Genomic DNA, 16,684 nt, shown 5'->3' on the forward strand with positions numbered 1-16,684 from the left:
GGTATATTAAGCTCCACTTCAACATCCATCAGCAACAAATGTTCAATTAGAGCATCCTTGTTCCATCTCTTGTTTTGATGATCAATCAACTCTCCTATCAGAAAAGGCATGTCCTCTCTTATTGATGCTACTAGACGCATCAACCACTGTCTCGGTAGCTAGTTTTCGTTCCATATATGAGTTTTCATGCCGTTGCCTATCCTCTTGATCACCCCTGCTTAACCACATCTCGCCCATCTATAATGGAACACCAAATTCGCGACGGTTTTGACCCAAGTATTCTGTCGAAAACTCTCCATTGGGATAGTTCACAGTCTTAAGTATTTTTGCACTTAAAGTCTCTGGTTTCTGCACAAGCCTCCATGCTTGCTTTGCTAGTAATGCAATGTTGAAAAGTTCCATTTTATACAGAAGTCCATTCCTCCCATATATTTCAGCTGGGTCATATCATTGCAAGACACCCAAGGAACTTTCCGTTGTCCTTCCTTTGCACCCCCACCAGAATTTTCTAATCATCCCTTCAATGTGTTCACAAAGTTCTCTTGGCAATTTAAAACACCCCATTGCATAAGTTGGTAGGGCTTGAGCTACAGATTTTATGAGGACCTCTTTACCACCAATTGATAGAATTTTCTCAATCCAACCTTGAATATGTTTCCATACTCTATCTTTAAGGTATTAGAATACCCCATTTTTTATTTTTCCCACTTCAGTTGGCATGCCAAGATATCTATTAGACAATGCTTCAACAAAAACATTCAAAGCTTGCTTTACTTCTTCTCCGAGGTCACTCGGACAGCCCTGCTAAAATATACAAATGACTTATCCAAAATAATTCTCTGCCCAGATGCACGATAGTAAAGATCAAGTGCGGCTACAACCTCCTAAGCTGCTTTTACATTTGCTTTCATAAAAAAACTATCATTTCCAAAATAGTAAATGACTTACTTTTGGTGCACTCAGAGCAACCTTCAACCCAATCAACTATGAACTTCCCACTCTTTCATTTAGTAAGCAAGAAAGTCCCTCTATTGCTAACACAAATAAATAAGGAGACATTGGGTCACCCTGACATATTCCTCTGTTCAATTTAAAATTCTCCAGCTGATTGCCATTGGACATAACTAAAAATGAGATAGTTCGGACAAAGGACATCACCGACGGAATCCATATAGGGCTAAACCCCAACTTTCCATAATAGCTTCCAAGTAATCCCACTCGACTTTGTCGTATGCTTCCATCATATCAATCTTTAGAGCGCAACTCCTATTCTTTTTCGCCTTATCAGTTTTCATAAAGTGCAGACTTTCAAAGGCAGAGATTGTATTATCTATAATCAACTATCCAGGCACAAAAGTTGACTGCTCAAAGGAAATAATCTCTGGGAGGATTACCTTAAGTTTGTTCGCCAACACCCTTTTGACACCATCTTTATAAATCACGTTATAAAGGTTAATGGGTCTGAACTGAGTTAGAAGGGCCGGATTTAATACCTTTGGAATAAGCACAATGAAAGTGTTGTTGATTACCTCCATAGTATCACCCGCCTTCAACACTCTAAGCACCAACTGTGTTATCTCCTCACCACACAAAACCCAGTGTTTCTGAAAGAAATACGCCGGGAAGCCATATGGCCCCGGTGCTTTTGTCGGGAACATTTGGAACAATGCATTCTTAATTTCCTCAGCTGTATATGGTTTCACAAGTTCCTCATTCATATCACCAGCGACCTTGCATGGGACATGCTGCAGCAACATGTCAACGTCATTGACCACCTCGGAGGTATAAAGGTCTTTAAAAAAAATATTAATCATGTCGGCCATCTCCCCTCTATCCTCTGTAACGGTCCCATCCATTTTTGTGAGTCGTGTGATCTTATTCTTCTTCTTGCGCAAAGTGGCCTTCCGATGAAAAAAAATCTGTGTTTGGGTCCCCCTCTTTAAGCCACCAAATTCTTGAACGTTGTCGGCACATAATCTCCTCTCGATGGTATAATTCAGCTAACCGGTCAAGAATTTCTGTTTCTTCACGGCTAGGACCACTTCTTCTTGGCTCAGCTCTCAAATGGGCCAACAAGCCTTTAAGTTTGTTGATCTCCTTGGTAACACTGCCAAACTCTTCCTGGCTCCACTTTTGCAAGTCCTCTACTATGCTTTTTAATTTGTCATTCATGCCCTTCATGCTAGTAGCCCTTGAGCTACCCCATCGCTGCTCAATCATTGATCCAAACCCCTCATGTGACTCCCACATCTTTTCATAACTAAAAAGCTTTGGCATCCAATCTAACCTTTCCTAAGAAAACAGATGCAAGACGATTTGAAAAACAAAAAACAAAAAACTCGCGCTGCAACTACAATACTGGGCTGGCCCAGTAACGCGACACCACATGGCCGGGCTCGATCCCGGCGAGGAGCCCGGCCTAAACCAAGCAGGCCCCATTCCTTCCCCGGAACACGGAAGCTCGAAATCCATAAACGGCTAAACCCCAACCCATAATAGCTTCCAAGTAATCCCACTCGACTCTATCGTATGCTTTCATCATATCAATCTTTAGAGCGCAACTCCTATTCTTTTGTAGCCTTATTAGTTTGCATAAAGTGCGGGCTTTGAAAGGCAGAGAATATATTATCTGTAATCAACTGTCCAAGCACAAAAGCTGACTGCTCAAAGGAAATAATCTTTGGGAGGATTACCTTAAGTCTGTTTGGCAACACCCTTTTGACACCACTTTAGTAAATTGCGTTATAAAGGCTAATGGGTCTAAACTGAGTGTTGTTGATTTGGCTGGATTTGATACCTTTGGAATAAGCACAATGAAAGTATTGTTGATTACCTCCATAGAATCACCCGCCTTCAACACTCTAAGCACCAAGTGTGTTATCTCCTCACCGCACAAACCCCAGTGTTTTTGAAAGAAATGCGTCGGGAAGCCATATGGCCCCGGTGCTTTTGTCGGGAACATTTGGAACAATGCATTCTTAATTTCCTCAACCATATATGGTTTCACAAGTTCCTCATTCATAGCACCAGCGACCTTGCATGGGACATGCTGCAGCAACATGTCAACGTCATTGACCACCTGGGAGGTATAAAGGTCTTTAAAACAATTATTAATCATGTCGGCCATCTCCCCTCTATCCTCTGTAACGGTCCCATCCATTTTTGTGAGTCATGTCATCTTATTCTTCTTCTTGCGCAAAGTGGCCTTCCGATGAAAAAAATCAGTGTTTGGGCCCCCCTCTTTAAGACACCAAATTCTCGAACGTTGTCGGCACATGATCTCCTCTCGATGGTATAATTCAGCTAACCGGTCAAGAATTTTTGTTTCTTCACGGCTAGGACCGCTTCTTCTTGGCTCAACTCTCAAACGGGCCAACAAGCCTTTAAGTTTGTTGATCTCCTTGGTAACACTGCCAAACTCTTCCCGGCTCCACTTTTGCAAGTCCTCTACTATGCTTTTTAATTTGTTATTCATGCCCTTCATGCTGGTAGCCCTTGAGCTACCCCATCGCTGTTCAATCATTGATCCAAACCCCTCATGTGACTCCCACATCTTTTCATAACTAAAAAGCTTTGGCATCCAATCTAACCTTTCCTAAGAAAACAGATGCAAAACAATTTGAAAAACAAAAAACAAATAACTCGCGCTGCAACTATAATACTGGGCTGGCCCAGTAACGCAGCGCCACATGCCCGGGCTCGATCCCGGCGAGGAGCCCGACCTAAACCAAGCAGGCCCCATTCCTTCCCCGGAACACGGAAGCTCGAAATCCATACACGGCTAAACCCCAACTTTCCCATAATAGCTTCCGAGTAATCCGACTCGACTCTATCGTATGCTTTCATCATATCAATCTTTAGAGCGCAACTCCTATTCTTTTTTAGCCTTATTAGTTTTCATAAAGTGCGGACTTTCAAAGGCAGAGATTATATTATCTGTAATCAACTGTCCAGGCACAAAAGCTGACCGCTAGAAGGAAATAATCTTTGGGAGGATTACCTTAAGTCTGTTCGGCAACACCCTTTTGACATCACTTTATAAATCGCGTTATAAAGGATAATGGGTCTGAACTGAGTGTTGTTGATTTGGCCGGATTTGATACCTTTGGAATAAGCACAATGAAAGTATTGTTGATTACCTCTATAGTATCACCCGCCTTCAACACTCTAAGCACCAACTGTGTTATCTCCTCACCACACAAACCCCAGTGTTTTTGAAAGAAATGCATCGGGAAGCCATATGGCCCCGGTGCTTTTGTCGGGAACATCTGGAACAATGCATTCTTAATTTCCTCAGCCGTATATGGTTTCACAAGTTCCTCATTCATAGCACCAGTGACCTTGCATGGGACATGCTGCAACAACATATCAACGTCATTGACCCCTTGGGAGGTATAAAGGTCTTTCAAAAAATTATTAACCATGCCGACCATCTCCCTTCTATCCTCTGTAACGGTACCATCCGTTTTTGTGAGTCGTGTGATCTTATTCTTTTGCTTGCGCAAAGTGGCCTTCCGATGAAAAAATTCAGTGTTTCGGTCCCCCTCTTTAAGCCACTGAATTCTCGAACGTTGCCGGCACATGATCTCCTCTCGATGGTATAATTCAGCCAATCGGTCAAGATTTTTTGTTTCTTCACGGTTATGACCGCTTCTTCTTGGCTCATCTCTCAGAGGATCCAACAAGCCTTTAAGTTTGTTGATCATCTCCTTGGTAACACTGCCGAACTCTTCCCGGCTCCACTTTTGCAAGTCCTCTGCTATGCTTTTTAATTTATCGTTCATGCCCTTCATGCTAGTAGCCCTTGAGCTACCCCATGGCTGCTCAATCACCGATCCAAACCCCTCATGTGACTCCCATATCTTTTCATAACTAAAAAGCTTTAGCATCCAATCTAACCTTTCCTAAGAAAACAGATGCGCCAAATGGTGCCCCTGATTTTGTGCAAAACTTGGTAGCCAGCGATGCTGCTGAGCTCTTTGGTTAATGGAATAAAAATATGATTCCAGTTAAAAAAAACAGATGCAAAACAATTTGAAAAACAAAAAAACTCGCGCTGCAGCTACAATACTGGGCTGGCCCAGTAACGCGGCGCCACATGGCCCGGCCCGATCCCGGAACTCGGAACCCGACCTAAACCAAGCAGGCCCATTCCTTCCCAGAAGGAGGCTCTCTTCCTTTTTTTTTTCGATTCCCGCAACGCGGAACCGACCCTGTCGGTCGCGTAAAACTCATCGAAACCCGAGGGAGTCGCGCGCGACACGAACTTCGACCGGTCCGCGCCCACCCAACGCAGGCGCGCATGGCCCACGGGCCAGCCACAGCAGCCGCTTTCCAAGACGCTTCCTCGCCCACCCTCCTCCCACTTTCCCATGGGTCGGGACCCGGGTCATGGCAGCAGTTGCGCACCTGCGCTGCGCCTCGCAAAGAATACAGTGCCGACTAGTAGAATTGGACCGAACGGAACCACCCCCCTCAGATCTGAGACACACCACACCGCCACCGGCCTCCTCCCCCCTCGTCCCCGCCCCGCCCCTCCCTCACGCTGGCGAACCTCCTCCTGGAAGCTCCGGGAGGGGGCCGCTCCGGGGCGATGGGGCTCTTCGACCGCCTGCCCCCCATGGACCACCTCCGCTCCGAGAAGATGTGCCTCGTGCAGCTCATTTTCCCCGCCGAGAGCGCGCGCCTCGCCGTCACCTACCTCGGCGAGCTCGGCCTCCTCCAGTTCAAGGACGTGAGTGCCTCTCTACCTCGTCTCCCCCCTCCAGCCTCCCCCCTCGCGGATCTGCCTGATCCAGCCTCGCGCGTCGTGATCTCTGACCCGCTCGCTCGCGTGCGTCGCACTCTCCGCGCCCTCGGATCTAGCTCTCGCCTGTGCTCGGGACGGATAGCTAGTTTTTGATCCGGGTGTCATTGGACCTCGAGGCTTAGCGCGCGTCTCGTTTGAGCTGCTTTGGACCAACTGCCTTCCTTGGTTACTGGGTGTAAGGTGTTGTTCTCGACCAGGGGGCACAGGCTTCACAGGGCTTAGACTTCGATGATAAGCGTGGATGAATGTGGTAGAGGAAATTCGTATTATACGAATATGTTTTTGGTGTGTTTTTAGCTTGCTTTGATCCTACTTGGCATCTATGCTGTCGTTGAGTAAAAATTACCTAAGCAATAGCCATTCTTCATCATAAGCCAATTTATACAAACAGATCGTTAAGGAGGGTGATTTACTGTTTGTTTGTTGTACCATTCATGGATAATATATGTGTGTTGCAATTTATCAAGTTTTTATTGATTAGCTTGGCATATTGGAGCACTTTTGTAATGCTTAGTTTAGCTGCACAATGCACCCTTTCTGAGGACATGAGAATGAGTTGAAGTTTGGGCTTCACTAATAACTTAATCATAGAGATGCTCCTAGGAACATTAGGCAAACTGATCGCTGCTTGTTATTCAAATTCCTGATTAAGATAGTGGATTTTCCTGCTAATGTGATCATGCGGTCTGATAGGTTCCTGTTTTCACCCATGAATCACCATGCCACCATATGCACGTGAACATGTCATAGTCCTTGATGATGATACATATCGCCCTACCGGGTGCTGCATTCCATGGCTGTGTGTCAGTGAGGAAATATGGACAAGAGAGGCTTGCGTTATGCATTTGGTGTCTTAGTCCCTCAGCACCTCCTTTTTGTTTTTTATTATCATGCGCATGGTGGAAATAACCAAAGTAGGTTGATTAATATCACACCAAAATATGATTAGATGTGTGATCTTCATACGACCAATCATCACATTGTGTATGTTAAAATGACATTTGTGGAAAAGGAATGAGAAGAAAAATAGGCTTCAGAAATAATAAAAACGGCATAAAAGTATATTCGACTACATATGACGAATGCAAGGCTATATTTTGGACTTCGTAGAAAACTTTGTTAACTGTTTACTTTCAGATATTAGTTTTTGTTTGTTCTATCTGCCAGAATCTACAATTGTTCAACTGCTGACCTTTTTATTTTTCTACCCCTTCTTTTGCAGTTGAATGAGGATAAGAGTCCTTTTCAGCGTATATTTGTCAACCAGGTGATCTAAATTATGTTATTCTCCATCTGATATTTATGTTGATCACACCGTATTGCACACATCTGTTCTATTCTACTATGCAAATGCCAATGCTAGTATAAAGTATGGATTATTTCAGTGTCATTATATCGTCTACTTATTCTTGTTTTATGTGAAAAACGAGCCTATGAAGCAGAGCCAAGCTGAATTTAATCTGACATGTTAAATTCATATTCTATTTGTTTCTGTTTGCCATGGTTTTTCGAAAAAATATTGGAAAAGAAAGAAATACCTGAACAACAAGAATATGATAAAATGGATACATTGGGACTCTTTTCGGTAGATGGATTGAATATATTTGTTGCATTTGGTATTTAATACCGTAAGTATTTGATTTTCAACCAAGTTACCTAATGAACTATGTCAGTGGGCAGTGGCACAATATATCATTTCTGGTAAAAAACGGTAGGGAACCTCCCAAATGCTTGCTTTTATATGCTTGCAACGTACCATGCGCTGATCATGGTATGGAACTTCATCGGACTGTTGCTTTCCTTACTGTGTGGCAGTGGATGCACACCAGCCCACCCCACCCCGTATGATAAGCCTGTCGCAACTCTTCTGCAGGTAAAGCGATGTGCAGAGATGACTCGTAAGCTGAAGTTTTTCAGTGATCAGATCAACAAGGCAGGTGTTAAGTCTTCTGTCCGTCCTGCACTACAACCAGAAATTGATTTGGAGGAGCTAGAGGTACTTCTTTTAGTTGGAGCTGGAGCTGCATTAGCACTGTCATTTTATCATAGCTATATAATTAATCCTCTTGGATTTCTATTATTTATGCAACAAGAAGTCATTTTGAGAGGAAATGCTTAGTTTGCTCTTAGGGAGTATCAATAATTTCTCTCGCTATTTCTGCAGGCAAAATTGGGTGAGCATGAGCATGAGCTGCTTGAGATGAATACTAATAGTGGGACACTACGGCAGACATACAATGAACTTCTTGAATTCAAACTGGTCTTGTCAAAGGTTGTATCTCGATTCTTGTGAAACATTGAATTCACTGTTCCATGTGTTTACTTGTAACTAATAAGGTGTGAGATAAAAGATATACATTAGTCATTAGTGTACTTGCAACACCTTCTATTGATATGCTGGTGTACTTCTTGAAAATATGGAAATTTGTGAAGAAATATGTTCTCTCATTCTCTGTAGCTGATGACTGGGGCACTTGGTCCAGTTTATTAACTATGTAGTGTAACATTGGTTGTTAATCATAAATCCCTACTGTAATTATTATACATCTTGGTCAAATATCTTTTCCTTTTTCTGTTGTCAAATCCCTACTGTTCTCTCATGCTTTAAGTAACATATCTATTCCTTTTGCTGTTGTTTTCCATGCTTTCTCAAATAACTTCTTGCAGGCAGGTAGCATCCTTGCTGCTTCTCAAAATCATGCAACTCCAGCTGACCATGAGCTAGATGAACATATATATGACAAGGAAGTGGATGAAGGAAATGGCTATTTGCTTGAACAGGTGTTGTCTTTGTTCTTATTCTTGAAGTTAATACTGTTCTGTTCTTCCATTAAATTGTAACACGAAATGTTCTCAGGGAATACAGCAAGGGGCCTCGGAATCTGGTGTTAGGTTTGTTAGTGGGATAATACTGAAGTCCAAGGCATTGGCTTTTGAGAGGATGCTTTTCCGAACTACAAGGGGAAATTTGTTTTTCAATCAGGCATCTGCAGGGGAACCTGTTATGGATCCCAGTTCTGGTGAAGAGGTCTGTCATTGTGGCTTGCTGTTCCTAATTCTTGGGTATATCTAGTAGCTGCCATAAATTATTGACTGGTTGTGATAGCTTCTCTTTGTTTTCTATCTCCAACCAGGTTTATAGCCCTAATTTATGTGGTGTAATACTGAAATGAACCCTGAAACCTCGAAAGGTTTTCAACACTATTTTAACACTTAAGTTGCACTCCGACAGGTAGAGAAGACTGTTTTTGTAGTTTTCTTTTCGGGCGAGCAGGCTAAAGCAATAATATTGAGGATTTGTGCTTCATTTGGAGCAAATTGCTACCCTGTTCCTGAGGAGACTGTCAAGCAGAGACAAATTCTTCGTGAGGTATTTTTGGAGAAGCCACCTTTTCTAGTAGCAACAATTAATCCCTCCATTCTTCTGTACATGTAGTTGTCTGTGAGTATAAGTTGTTCAGTTTTTAGCAGCCTGCCTGTCATTTTGTTTTCTGTTGAAGTACACGAGTGCCATCCTGATGTAACGCTGTAATACTCTGTACTTCAGTATTTGAAGTACTGACTTCTATAATATTTGTGGCAGGTATCATCACGCCTGGGTGATCTAGAAGTCACCTTGGATGCTGGAATCCAGCACAGAAACAAAGCACTTGAGTCAGTTGGGTCCCAATTATGGAGGTGGATACTCATGGTAATCAAGTAATAGCAATTTCTCATTTTGTCTTGAAATTGCTACCTTAAAAAAATTGTGTTCCACATTTGTGATAGTACCTAGTTTTATTATTATTGTTTCTAACCTGTGTATTCTTTTTAGGTAAAAAAAGAGAAAGCTGTTTATGATACACTGAACATGTTGAACTTTGATGTGACAAAGAAATGCCTTGTTGGAGAAGGATGGTGCCCAATATTCGCTAAATCTCAGGTCAGAAATGCAACTCTTTTTGTGCTCATTTTTCAAATTTAGGATAGTCATCTTACTTCTAAGTTGTGCTTCAGATCGAGGATGTTTTGCAGCGTGCAACTCTTCACAGCAACTCACAAGTTGGAATAATATTTCATGAGATGGACACTATTGATTCGCCACCTACATACTTCCGAACTGATAAATTTACGAATGCTTTCCAGGAGATTGTTGATGCATATGGGTATGTACCTTGATGCAAACATTAACCTGAATAAATGGTTTTATTTGTTACACTTATGCCCTTTGGGAAGTCGTGGAAAAACCAAGTAAATATGGAATACTATGTTTTAAATGAGATTTCTATCCTATGTGTAGAGGCAAAGTAGTTGGAGAGATCATGTGCTTAGTTACTCGATCCAGCAATTATTCTGCTATAATTTTTCAAGGGTTTGTGATTTGAGATCCAAGGGATGGTGAGCAAGAGCATGTTACATTGTTAGGTGACAGTTGATTTAATTCCAAGACCTAAGAGGAGTTTGTTCAGGAGTTGGATTAGGTTTGCTTGTTTAATGTTCGCAGCACCTGTTTGTTGTTGTTGTTGTTGTTGTTGTTGTTGTTGTTGACTGCGGCCATGCAATATTGATTGCTTCATAAGACCTTGGAGATTATTGGAATCTAAACTTGATGTGATTGCTTTGTCTTGGAATGTTTTGTTTTACTAAATTATTGTTTAGTATTCTCTGATCAAAGAGAACCCCATATTGTACTCTCTCTGATCCAAAATAAGTGTCGTGGTTATATTTTGAGCTAAAACCATGACACTTATTTTGGTCGGAGGGAGTAATATTTTTGCCATGAATTGATCATGAATCTGTATTGTTGCAGTGTTGGTCGATATGAAGAAATTAATCCAGCTGTATATTCTGTTATCACGTTCCCATTTCTTTTTGCTGTTATGTTTGGAGATTGGGGTCATGGAATATGTCTGTTAATTGGAGCTTTGATTCTTATACTTCGTGAAAAGAAACTTTCCTCTCAGGTACTCTGAGCTCAACTTGGACCTTCTATTTCCTTCCTTTTTTTTTGGTAATAGCCATTGCATGCAATCTTTGAAGTGTGATTTTACTGAACGCAGTTCATAGATTGCACATATGTTACTTTCTACTGCTTTAGACAGTGCAGTTATAACTTGGCTGTTGGTGCGCACCTAGTTCTACTCTTCTAGCATATTGTTGTACCTTTTTTTGTTCTTTTTTTCTATTTTTGCTCCTTACTGTCAGGTTTTGGTTCACTGTTCTCTATGGCAATATTTGAATGCATATGCTAAGGAAAACATGTATAGTTATTTCATGACTTAGCTGGATATGAGTGAATTGTACAAAAAAATGTTATATCTTGTGTATGAAAAATGCTTAACTTCTATTAGTAAAATCCAAATAGGCTGTACCCCAACATCTCTAGGACAAGGTTTGATCACCTCAAAGAAATTAGTTCTTTTTTTAGCATCAATATCAACCTGGATGGAGGTAGAGGCGCGTGGAACCTATGGTGTCTGTAGGAGTACATTTGCAAAAATTGTGGAGAACTCATTTAGTTATGGCATATTTGCATAGGTATCCATAAAATCCCTCAATCTAGATGGAATCCAATATCTCTGTATCTAGGACCACATTGAAAATTGTTTCTGTCCCACTCATGCCTACTGTCTTAAACCATTATCAAATGATGTTCTTGTGAGTATTTTCCTACAAATATGTTGCTGGGAAGGTATTATTAGTTACTCCCTCCGTCCCAAAATATAAGAACGTTTTTAACACTACACTAGTGTCAAAAACGTTCTTATATTTTGGGACAGAGGGAGTACTTATAACTTTGCAGTTTATCAGTTTTTCCTTTTGCAAATTGCCTGCACTGAATTCAAGCTGTTCTCCTAAGCTGTGGTCCATTGATTATCGCAGAAGCTTGATAGCTTTACGGAGATGGCATTTGGTGGGCGTTATGTGATTCTTCTGATGGCGTTGTTCTCAATATACTGTGGGCTCATATACAACGAATTCTTCTCTGTTCCATTCCATATATTTGGCAAATCAGCATATGCGTGTCGAGAAAATTCCTGCAGGTATTGACTTTACCATTTCGATAGTTATCTGAGTGTGCTGTTATGCTGGGAAACTTAAATTGTAACTCTAGTAAAATATCTGAATCGAACTCAAGTTCTTTTCGCTAGTTCATTCTGCTTTGAGCATGCCGCGACTTCTATTTAATTTGCTACTCCCTCTGTTCCTAAATATAAGTCTTTTTAGAGATTTCAATATGGACTACATACGGATGTATATAGACGTATTTTAGAGTGTAGATTCACTCATTTTGTTCCGTATATAGTCCATATTGGAATCTCTAAAAAGACTTATATTTAGGAAAGGAGGGAGTAGTTAGCAAATTTCTTGAGTAGATTCCATGTGTCTAGGCATTTTGGGCAGAGAGTAGCTCTATCTCCCCTTACCATTTAAAGTAGCTATTTCTGAGTATGTGCAATGTACATAAAATAAGGAGTACGTAAGACCTGAGAGTATGCACAGATTTATTTTTGACACAACGGGGCTATATGCAACTATAAGTACGCGCAGCTGTTCCCTCTTGATACAAGGATCTCTATTTCTTGAGGTAATATGCGTCCATAACAAATGATTTACCTTCACAATTTATCTAGACTGGTTAAAACGCCTTCTTGTGGTTCTGGGCATGCAAGGTACTACTCCCTCCGTTCCGATTTACTCGTCGTGGTTTTAGTTCAAATTTGAACTAAAACCACAACGAGTAAATCGGAACAGAGGGAGTACGTTATAGTTATTTTTGTCAAGGGGTGCATATGGGAGATGACTATCGATTTGGTTATTTCTGTCTTCTTATTGGTTCCATGAGTTGGTCACGAGATCTTATGGGTTTCACCTCTAGCCTACCCCAACTTGTTTGGGACTAGGGTCAGTTTGGTTTGCGTCCTCATTGTTTCAAGCCTGACCTGGAGCGTGCCTGTGGTCTGCCTGGGAGGCGTTTGGTTCAGTTCCTGGAAAAGATAGTAGTGCCCTGGCCTGGATAGCCAGGCATCTTCGTTAGCCTGCCAGGCTTCCGAATTCCTACGCCTGGGCACAGGCTAATAGCTGCCTGGCCTCTAATGCTAGTACGGGGACTTGTGCCTGCCAATAGGACTCTTTCTTTAGTTTTTGTGCTGTCGTTTGTTTCTTAATACGCGTACACCAGTCCAGGCAGGAACCAAACACATCTCCGTCCGGCTTGCCTGACCAGGCACGAAAAAGCAAATTCCCAGGCAGAGTACAGGCAGCCAAATTCTCCAGGCATGGTGTCCAGGGCAGTAACCAAACTAGCCCAAGGCTTTGTTGTTGTTGTTGTTGTTGTTGTTGTTGTTGTTGTTGTTTTCTTATTGATTATTACTTCATGAAACACTGGACCCTCTTTAGTTCTTGTTGGTCACCAGTTAGCAAGTCCATCTCTGAAGATTTAACACCCAGCCTGTTTGTTTCAGTGATGCATATACTGCTGGCCTCGTAAAAGTTCGTGATCCCTACCCTTTTGGAGTGGACCCAAGTTGGCGTGGAAGTCGATCTGAGCTACCCTTTCTAAATTCTTTGAAGATGAAGATGTCAATACTGATGGGTGTCTCCCAGATGAACTTGGGAATTTTATTGAGTTATTTTGATGCAAAGTTTCATAAAAATGCCCTAGACATTAGGTATTGTATATTTTTGTCGCGTCTTTTCTTCTTTGGATGCATGCAAACCATAGGATGCAAGCAATATATTTAACAATGTGGGTTCCTCAGGTACCAATTCATACCGCAGCTGATTTTCCTGAATAGCCTCTTTGGTTACTTATCACTCCTGATTCTCATTAAGTGGTGCACGGGGTCTAAAGCCGATCTGTATCACGTGATGATATATATGTTCCTTGACCCTGCTGGAGATCTTGGAGAGAATCAACTTTTTTGGGGACAGAAGGAACTCCAGGTTCTGTAACCTTCAAATAAAAACAAATTAAAGCTTCATTGTATGTTCTTTTTCATGCCTATTTACCAGTTTCCCTCTTCCAGATACTTTTGTTGCTTCTGGCCCTTGTAGCTGTTCCATGGATGCTCTTCCCAAAGCCTTTCATTCTAAAGAAACTTCATAAGGAGGTATGTTATGAATAAACTCGACTCATGAAGAAAAACAATTGCACTTTTATTTGAGATAGACTTTTGGTGCTGTGTTGGTGTGTCCTAATGCTTAAAGTAACGACCACAAGCTAAATCCATAGTCTCTGCAGCCTTATGTTCTTTATTGACATGTTGTGCTTGTATAGTTAAATCCAGTAGTGCAAGAGTTAAGAGTACCATTGGTAAATTTCAGATAGTAAAACCTAGAAGAGGTGCCTCTTAAGTTATATTGCTAACTTGGTTCTTGTTGTCACTAGTTTCTATGCTGCATCCTGGAGATCTTTGTTTTCTACTCCCTCCGTTCCTAAATATAAGCCTTTTTAGAGATTTCAATATGGACTACATACGGATGTATATAGACATATTTTAGAGTGTAGATTCATTCATTTTGCTCCGTATGTAGTCCATATTGGAATCTCTAAAAAGACTTATATTTAAGAACAGAGGGGAGTATATGGCACCAGTGTTGTTAGGTTAATAAGTTTAGGCTATGGGTGAGTAAGCAAAAATCCTAGATTATGTTTGCTATATCTAGTGGACTGCTAAATCTTTGTTCCTGGATCTAGAGATTTCAAGGTCACAGCTATCGCTTCCTTGGGACATCTGAAATGGATCCAGATTCTGAACCCGACTCTGCCCGTTCACGTCATGATGATTTCAATTTTGGTGAAGTTTTTGTTCATCAAATGATACACTCCATCGAGTTTGTTCTCGGGGCTGTCTCAAATACTGCATCATACCTTCGACTTTGGGCCTTGAGGTTTGCCTCCTGTGATTTTTTGTTGCGAAATATCATCTGTTGGTTCTTTCCATGACTTGATGTACTGTTCTTTTACTTCAGCTTGGCACATTCTGAGCTATCAACAGTTTTCTACGAGAAGTTGCTGCTATTTGCATGGGGGTAAACCTCGTCCTTTTTTCCTTATCTCTGGGTGTAACTTTTTTATTCATACGACAGTGTTTGTCTTTTCATCAATGTTCAAAATAGCGGAAAGCGTAGGCAAAGCGGAAGGCCACAGCTTAGAGCAATGGGCGCTTAAGCGTTTTTTGAAATTGGCTAGAATTTGACAGATTTTGAATAATATACACAGGAAAGTAGGAAACATGGCACATGGGTAATTGAAATAGCATCTAAAATACAGTTCACACCATAGAAAATACACATCAAGTTCACACAGCAAGTAAAATAACAACTAAAATGCAGTTCAGTTCAAATAGACATAACCTAATAGAGATCATGTGGCCAGAATATGAAGGAAGTAGTTCCCGAACAGAGACTAATAGTAAGATAAATGGCATATTGCTATTAATGCGCAAGCAGAGAAGTAGAAGTAGTTCATAAAACAGCCAAATTCTGGCCAAATTAAAAAAAAACCCGCTTAATCTACCCCTTAGGGCAAAAGTGAAGCGTTTTGCCATCGCTCAGCGCTTAAGCGTCGCTTAAAAACGCTTTCTTGAACACTGCTTCACATTTGACTGCCATGAAATGCATGGTCTCAGATATGATATCATCTATTGCAATTTCTTACTTGGACTATTTACTGTATTATTGGCAGGTATGATAGCCTTATCTTCAAGGTAGTGGGGCTTATAGTGTTTGCTTTTGCTACTGCCTTCATATTGCTCGGGATGGAATCACTGAGCGCCTTTCTTCATGCATTGCGTCTACACTGGGTTGAGTTCATGAACAAGTTCTATCATGGGGATGGCTACAAATTCAAACCATTCTCATTTGCTCTGCTAGCAGACGACGAAGAATGATGCATACAAAATCGGGCACGTTGAAGAGATTAAACTTGTCTCTTGAAATTTTTGGAGCACAGGTGTGGAATTTCATGAGACAGATGGGTTTTTCCCAATACACATCATTTTGTCAGGCCGCGGGACTTCTTCCTAACGGCGCGCAGGGGAAGGAGATTTTGTAATTTTTACGGCAATATTGTAGAGGGCGGGCTTGTCGTACAGTGCCTCCTGTGGAGAGGCAGATTATAGTAGCTAACAAAGAAGATAGAAAATGTAGATTTGATCCGTCTACCTTTAGCTGTCACATTTTGTCACTTGCTAGAAATGAGAAAACCCCACTTTATCATTACTGTGTCCAGACTGTAATGCATGACATTTACTAAATATAATATCTGTCCATTTATTTAAATAATAGTATCAGTATTCTTGTGCCGATCGTTGTCTATCTACTTCTACTATTAAGATCGGCTGGTCATGGTATGATTAATGTGTTACTTTGATGGCTCAAATTCATGGCTTGCATGTGCACCTCGTTGTGCAATTCATATGCTGTAGAAAAGGGATCCGGCTTGCCTGCTCCCATCCGTGCTCCCACCTAATCCAACGGTTGTTTTTCTTCTTTTTTTCTTTCTAATCTAATCATCTCCCCCCCTGATTTTAAGGGGGTGGGGCCGGGCCTTATATTTTGTTCCAATCAGATCAAGCCACGTATGCGGGAGTACGGATGGGCACACGAGAAGGGAGCAGGCAAATCTTGTCCGTAGAAAAGAACACATGCATGCATTTTTTATAGTTCATCAGTGGTCGTGCTTTTGTATCATTTCTTTGGCACTCACACAGGCTATGTTCTATGTGTATAATTTTATCGTATACGTTTTAGAATGTGTTTCCAAAATGAGATGAAGATACGGGATCTCTGTGTGTATGTAAGTATGTTTATTACTATTTCTTCTTATCTTTGTGCTGCCCTTCTCAGAATGCCGACTCGTCCAGTATTTCTGTGGCACAATCTGGCAAT

At 41.3% G+C, this 16,684-nt stretch overlaps 1 protein-coding gene across 1 annotated transcript; it reads left to right on the forward strand.

Moving 5' to 3' along the window:
• Positions 1-5,407: 5,407 nt before the first annotated feature.
• Positions 5,408-16,099, forward strand: VHA-A1 (vacuolar proton ATPase A1). Its single transcript, XM_048695543.2, has 18 exons — positions 5,408-5,734; positions 7,032-7,076; positions 7,683-7,805; positions 7,974-8,081; positions 8,477-8,590; positions 8,667-8,837; positions 9,042-9,179; positions 9,393-9,500; positions 9,624-9,731; positions 9,806-9,954; positions 10,599-10,752; positions 11,672-11,832; positions 13,255-13,461; positions 13,552-13,735; positions 13,819-13,902; positions 14,490-14,683; positions 14,765-14,824; positions 15,480-16,099. Exons 1-18 carry the CDS (start codon positions 5,594-5,596, stop codon positions 15,682-15,684), a joined length of 2,454 nt encoding a protein of 817 aa, XP_048551500.1. The 5' UTR covers positions 5,408-5,593; the 3' UTR covers positions 15,685-16,099.
• Positions 16,100-16,684: the final 585 nt, after the last annotated feature.

The sequence above is a fragment of the Triticum urartu genome, chromosome 3A (genome assembly GCF_056163025.1).
Source record: "Triticum urartu cultivar PI428250 chromosome 3A, HENAU_Tu73, whole genome shotgun sequence".
Classification (NCBI taxonomy): domain Eukaryota; kingdom Viridiplantae; phylum Streptophyta; class Magnoliopsida; order Poales; family Poaceae; genus Triticum; species Triticum urartu.

Excerpts from the sequence above, each read along its gene's own strand:
- VHA-A1 (XM_048695543.2), top strand. The coding sequence starts at position 5,594 with ATGGGGCTCTTCGACCGCCTGCCCCCCATGGACCACCTCCGCTCCGAG. Across the intron at positions 7,806-7,973 it reads TTGATTTGGAGGAGCTAGAG|GCAAAATTGGGTGAGCATGA; the intron begins GTACTTCTTTTA and ends CTATTTCTGCAG. Across the intron at positions 9,955-10,598 it reads GAGATTGTTGATGCATATGG|TGTTGGTCGATATGAAGAAA; the intron begins GTATGTACCTTG and ends GTATTGTTGCAG.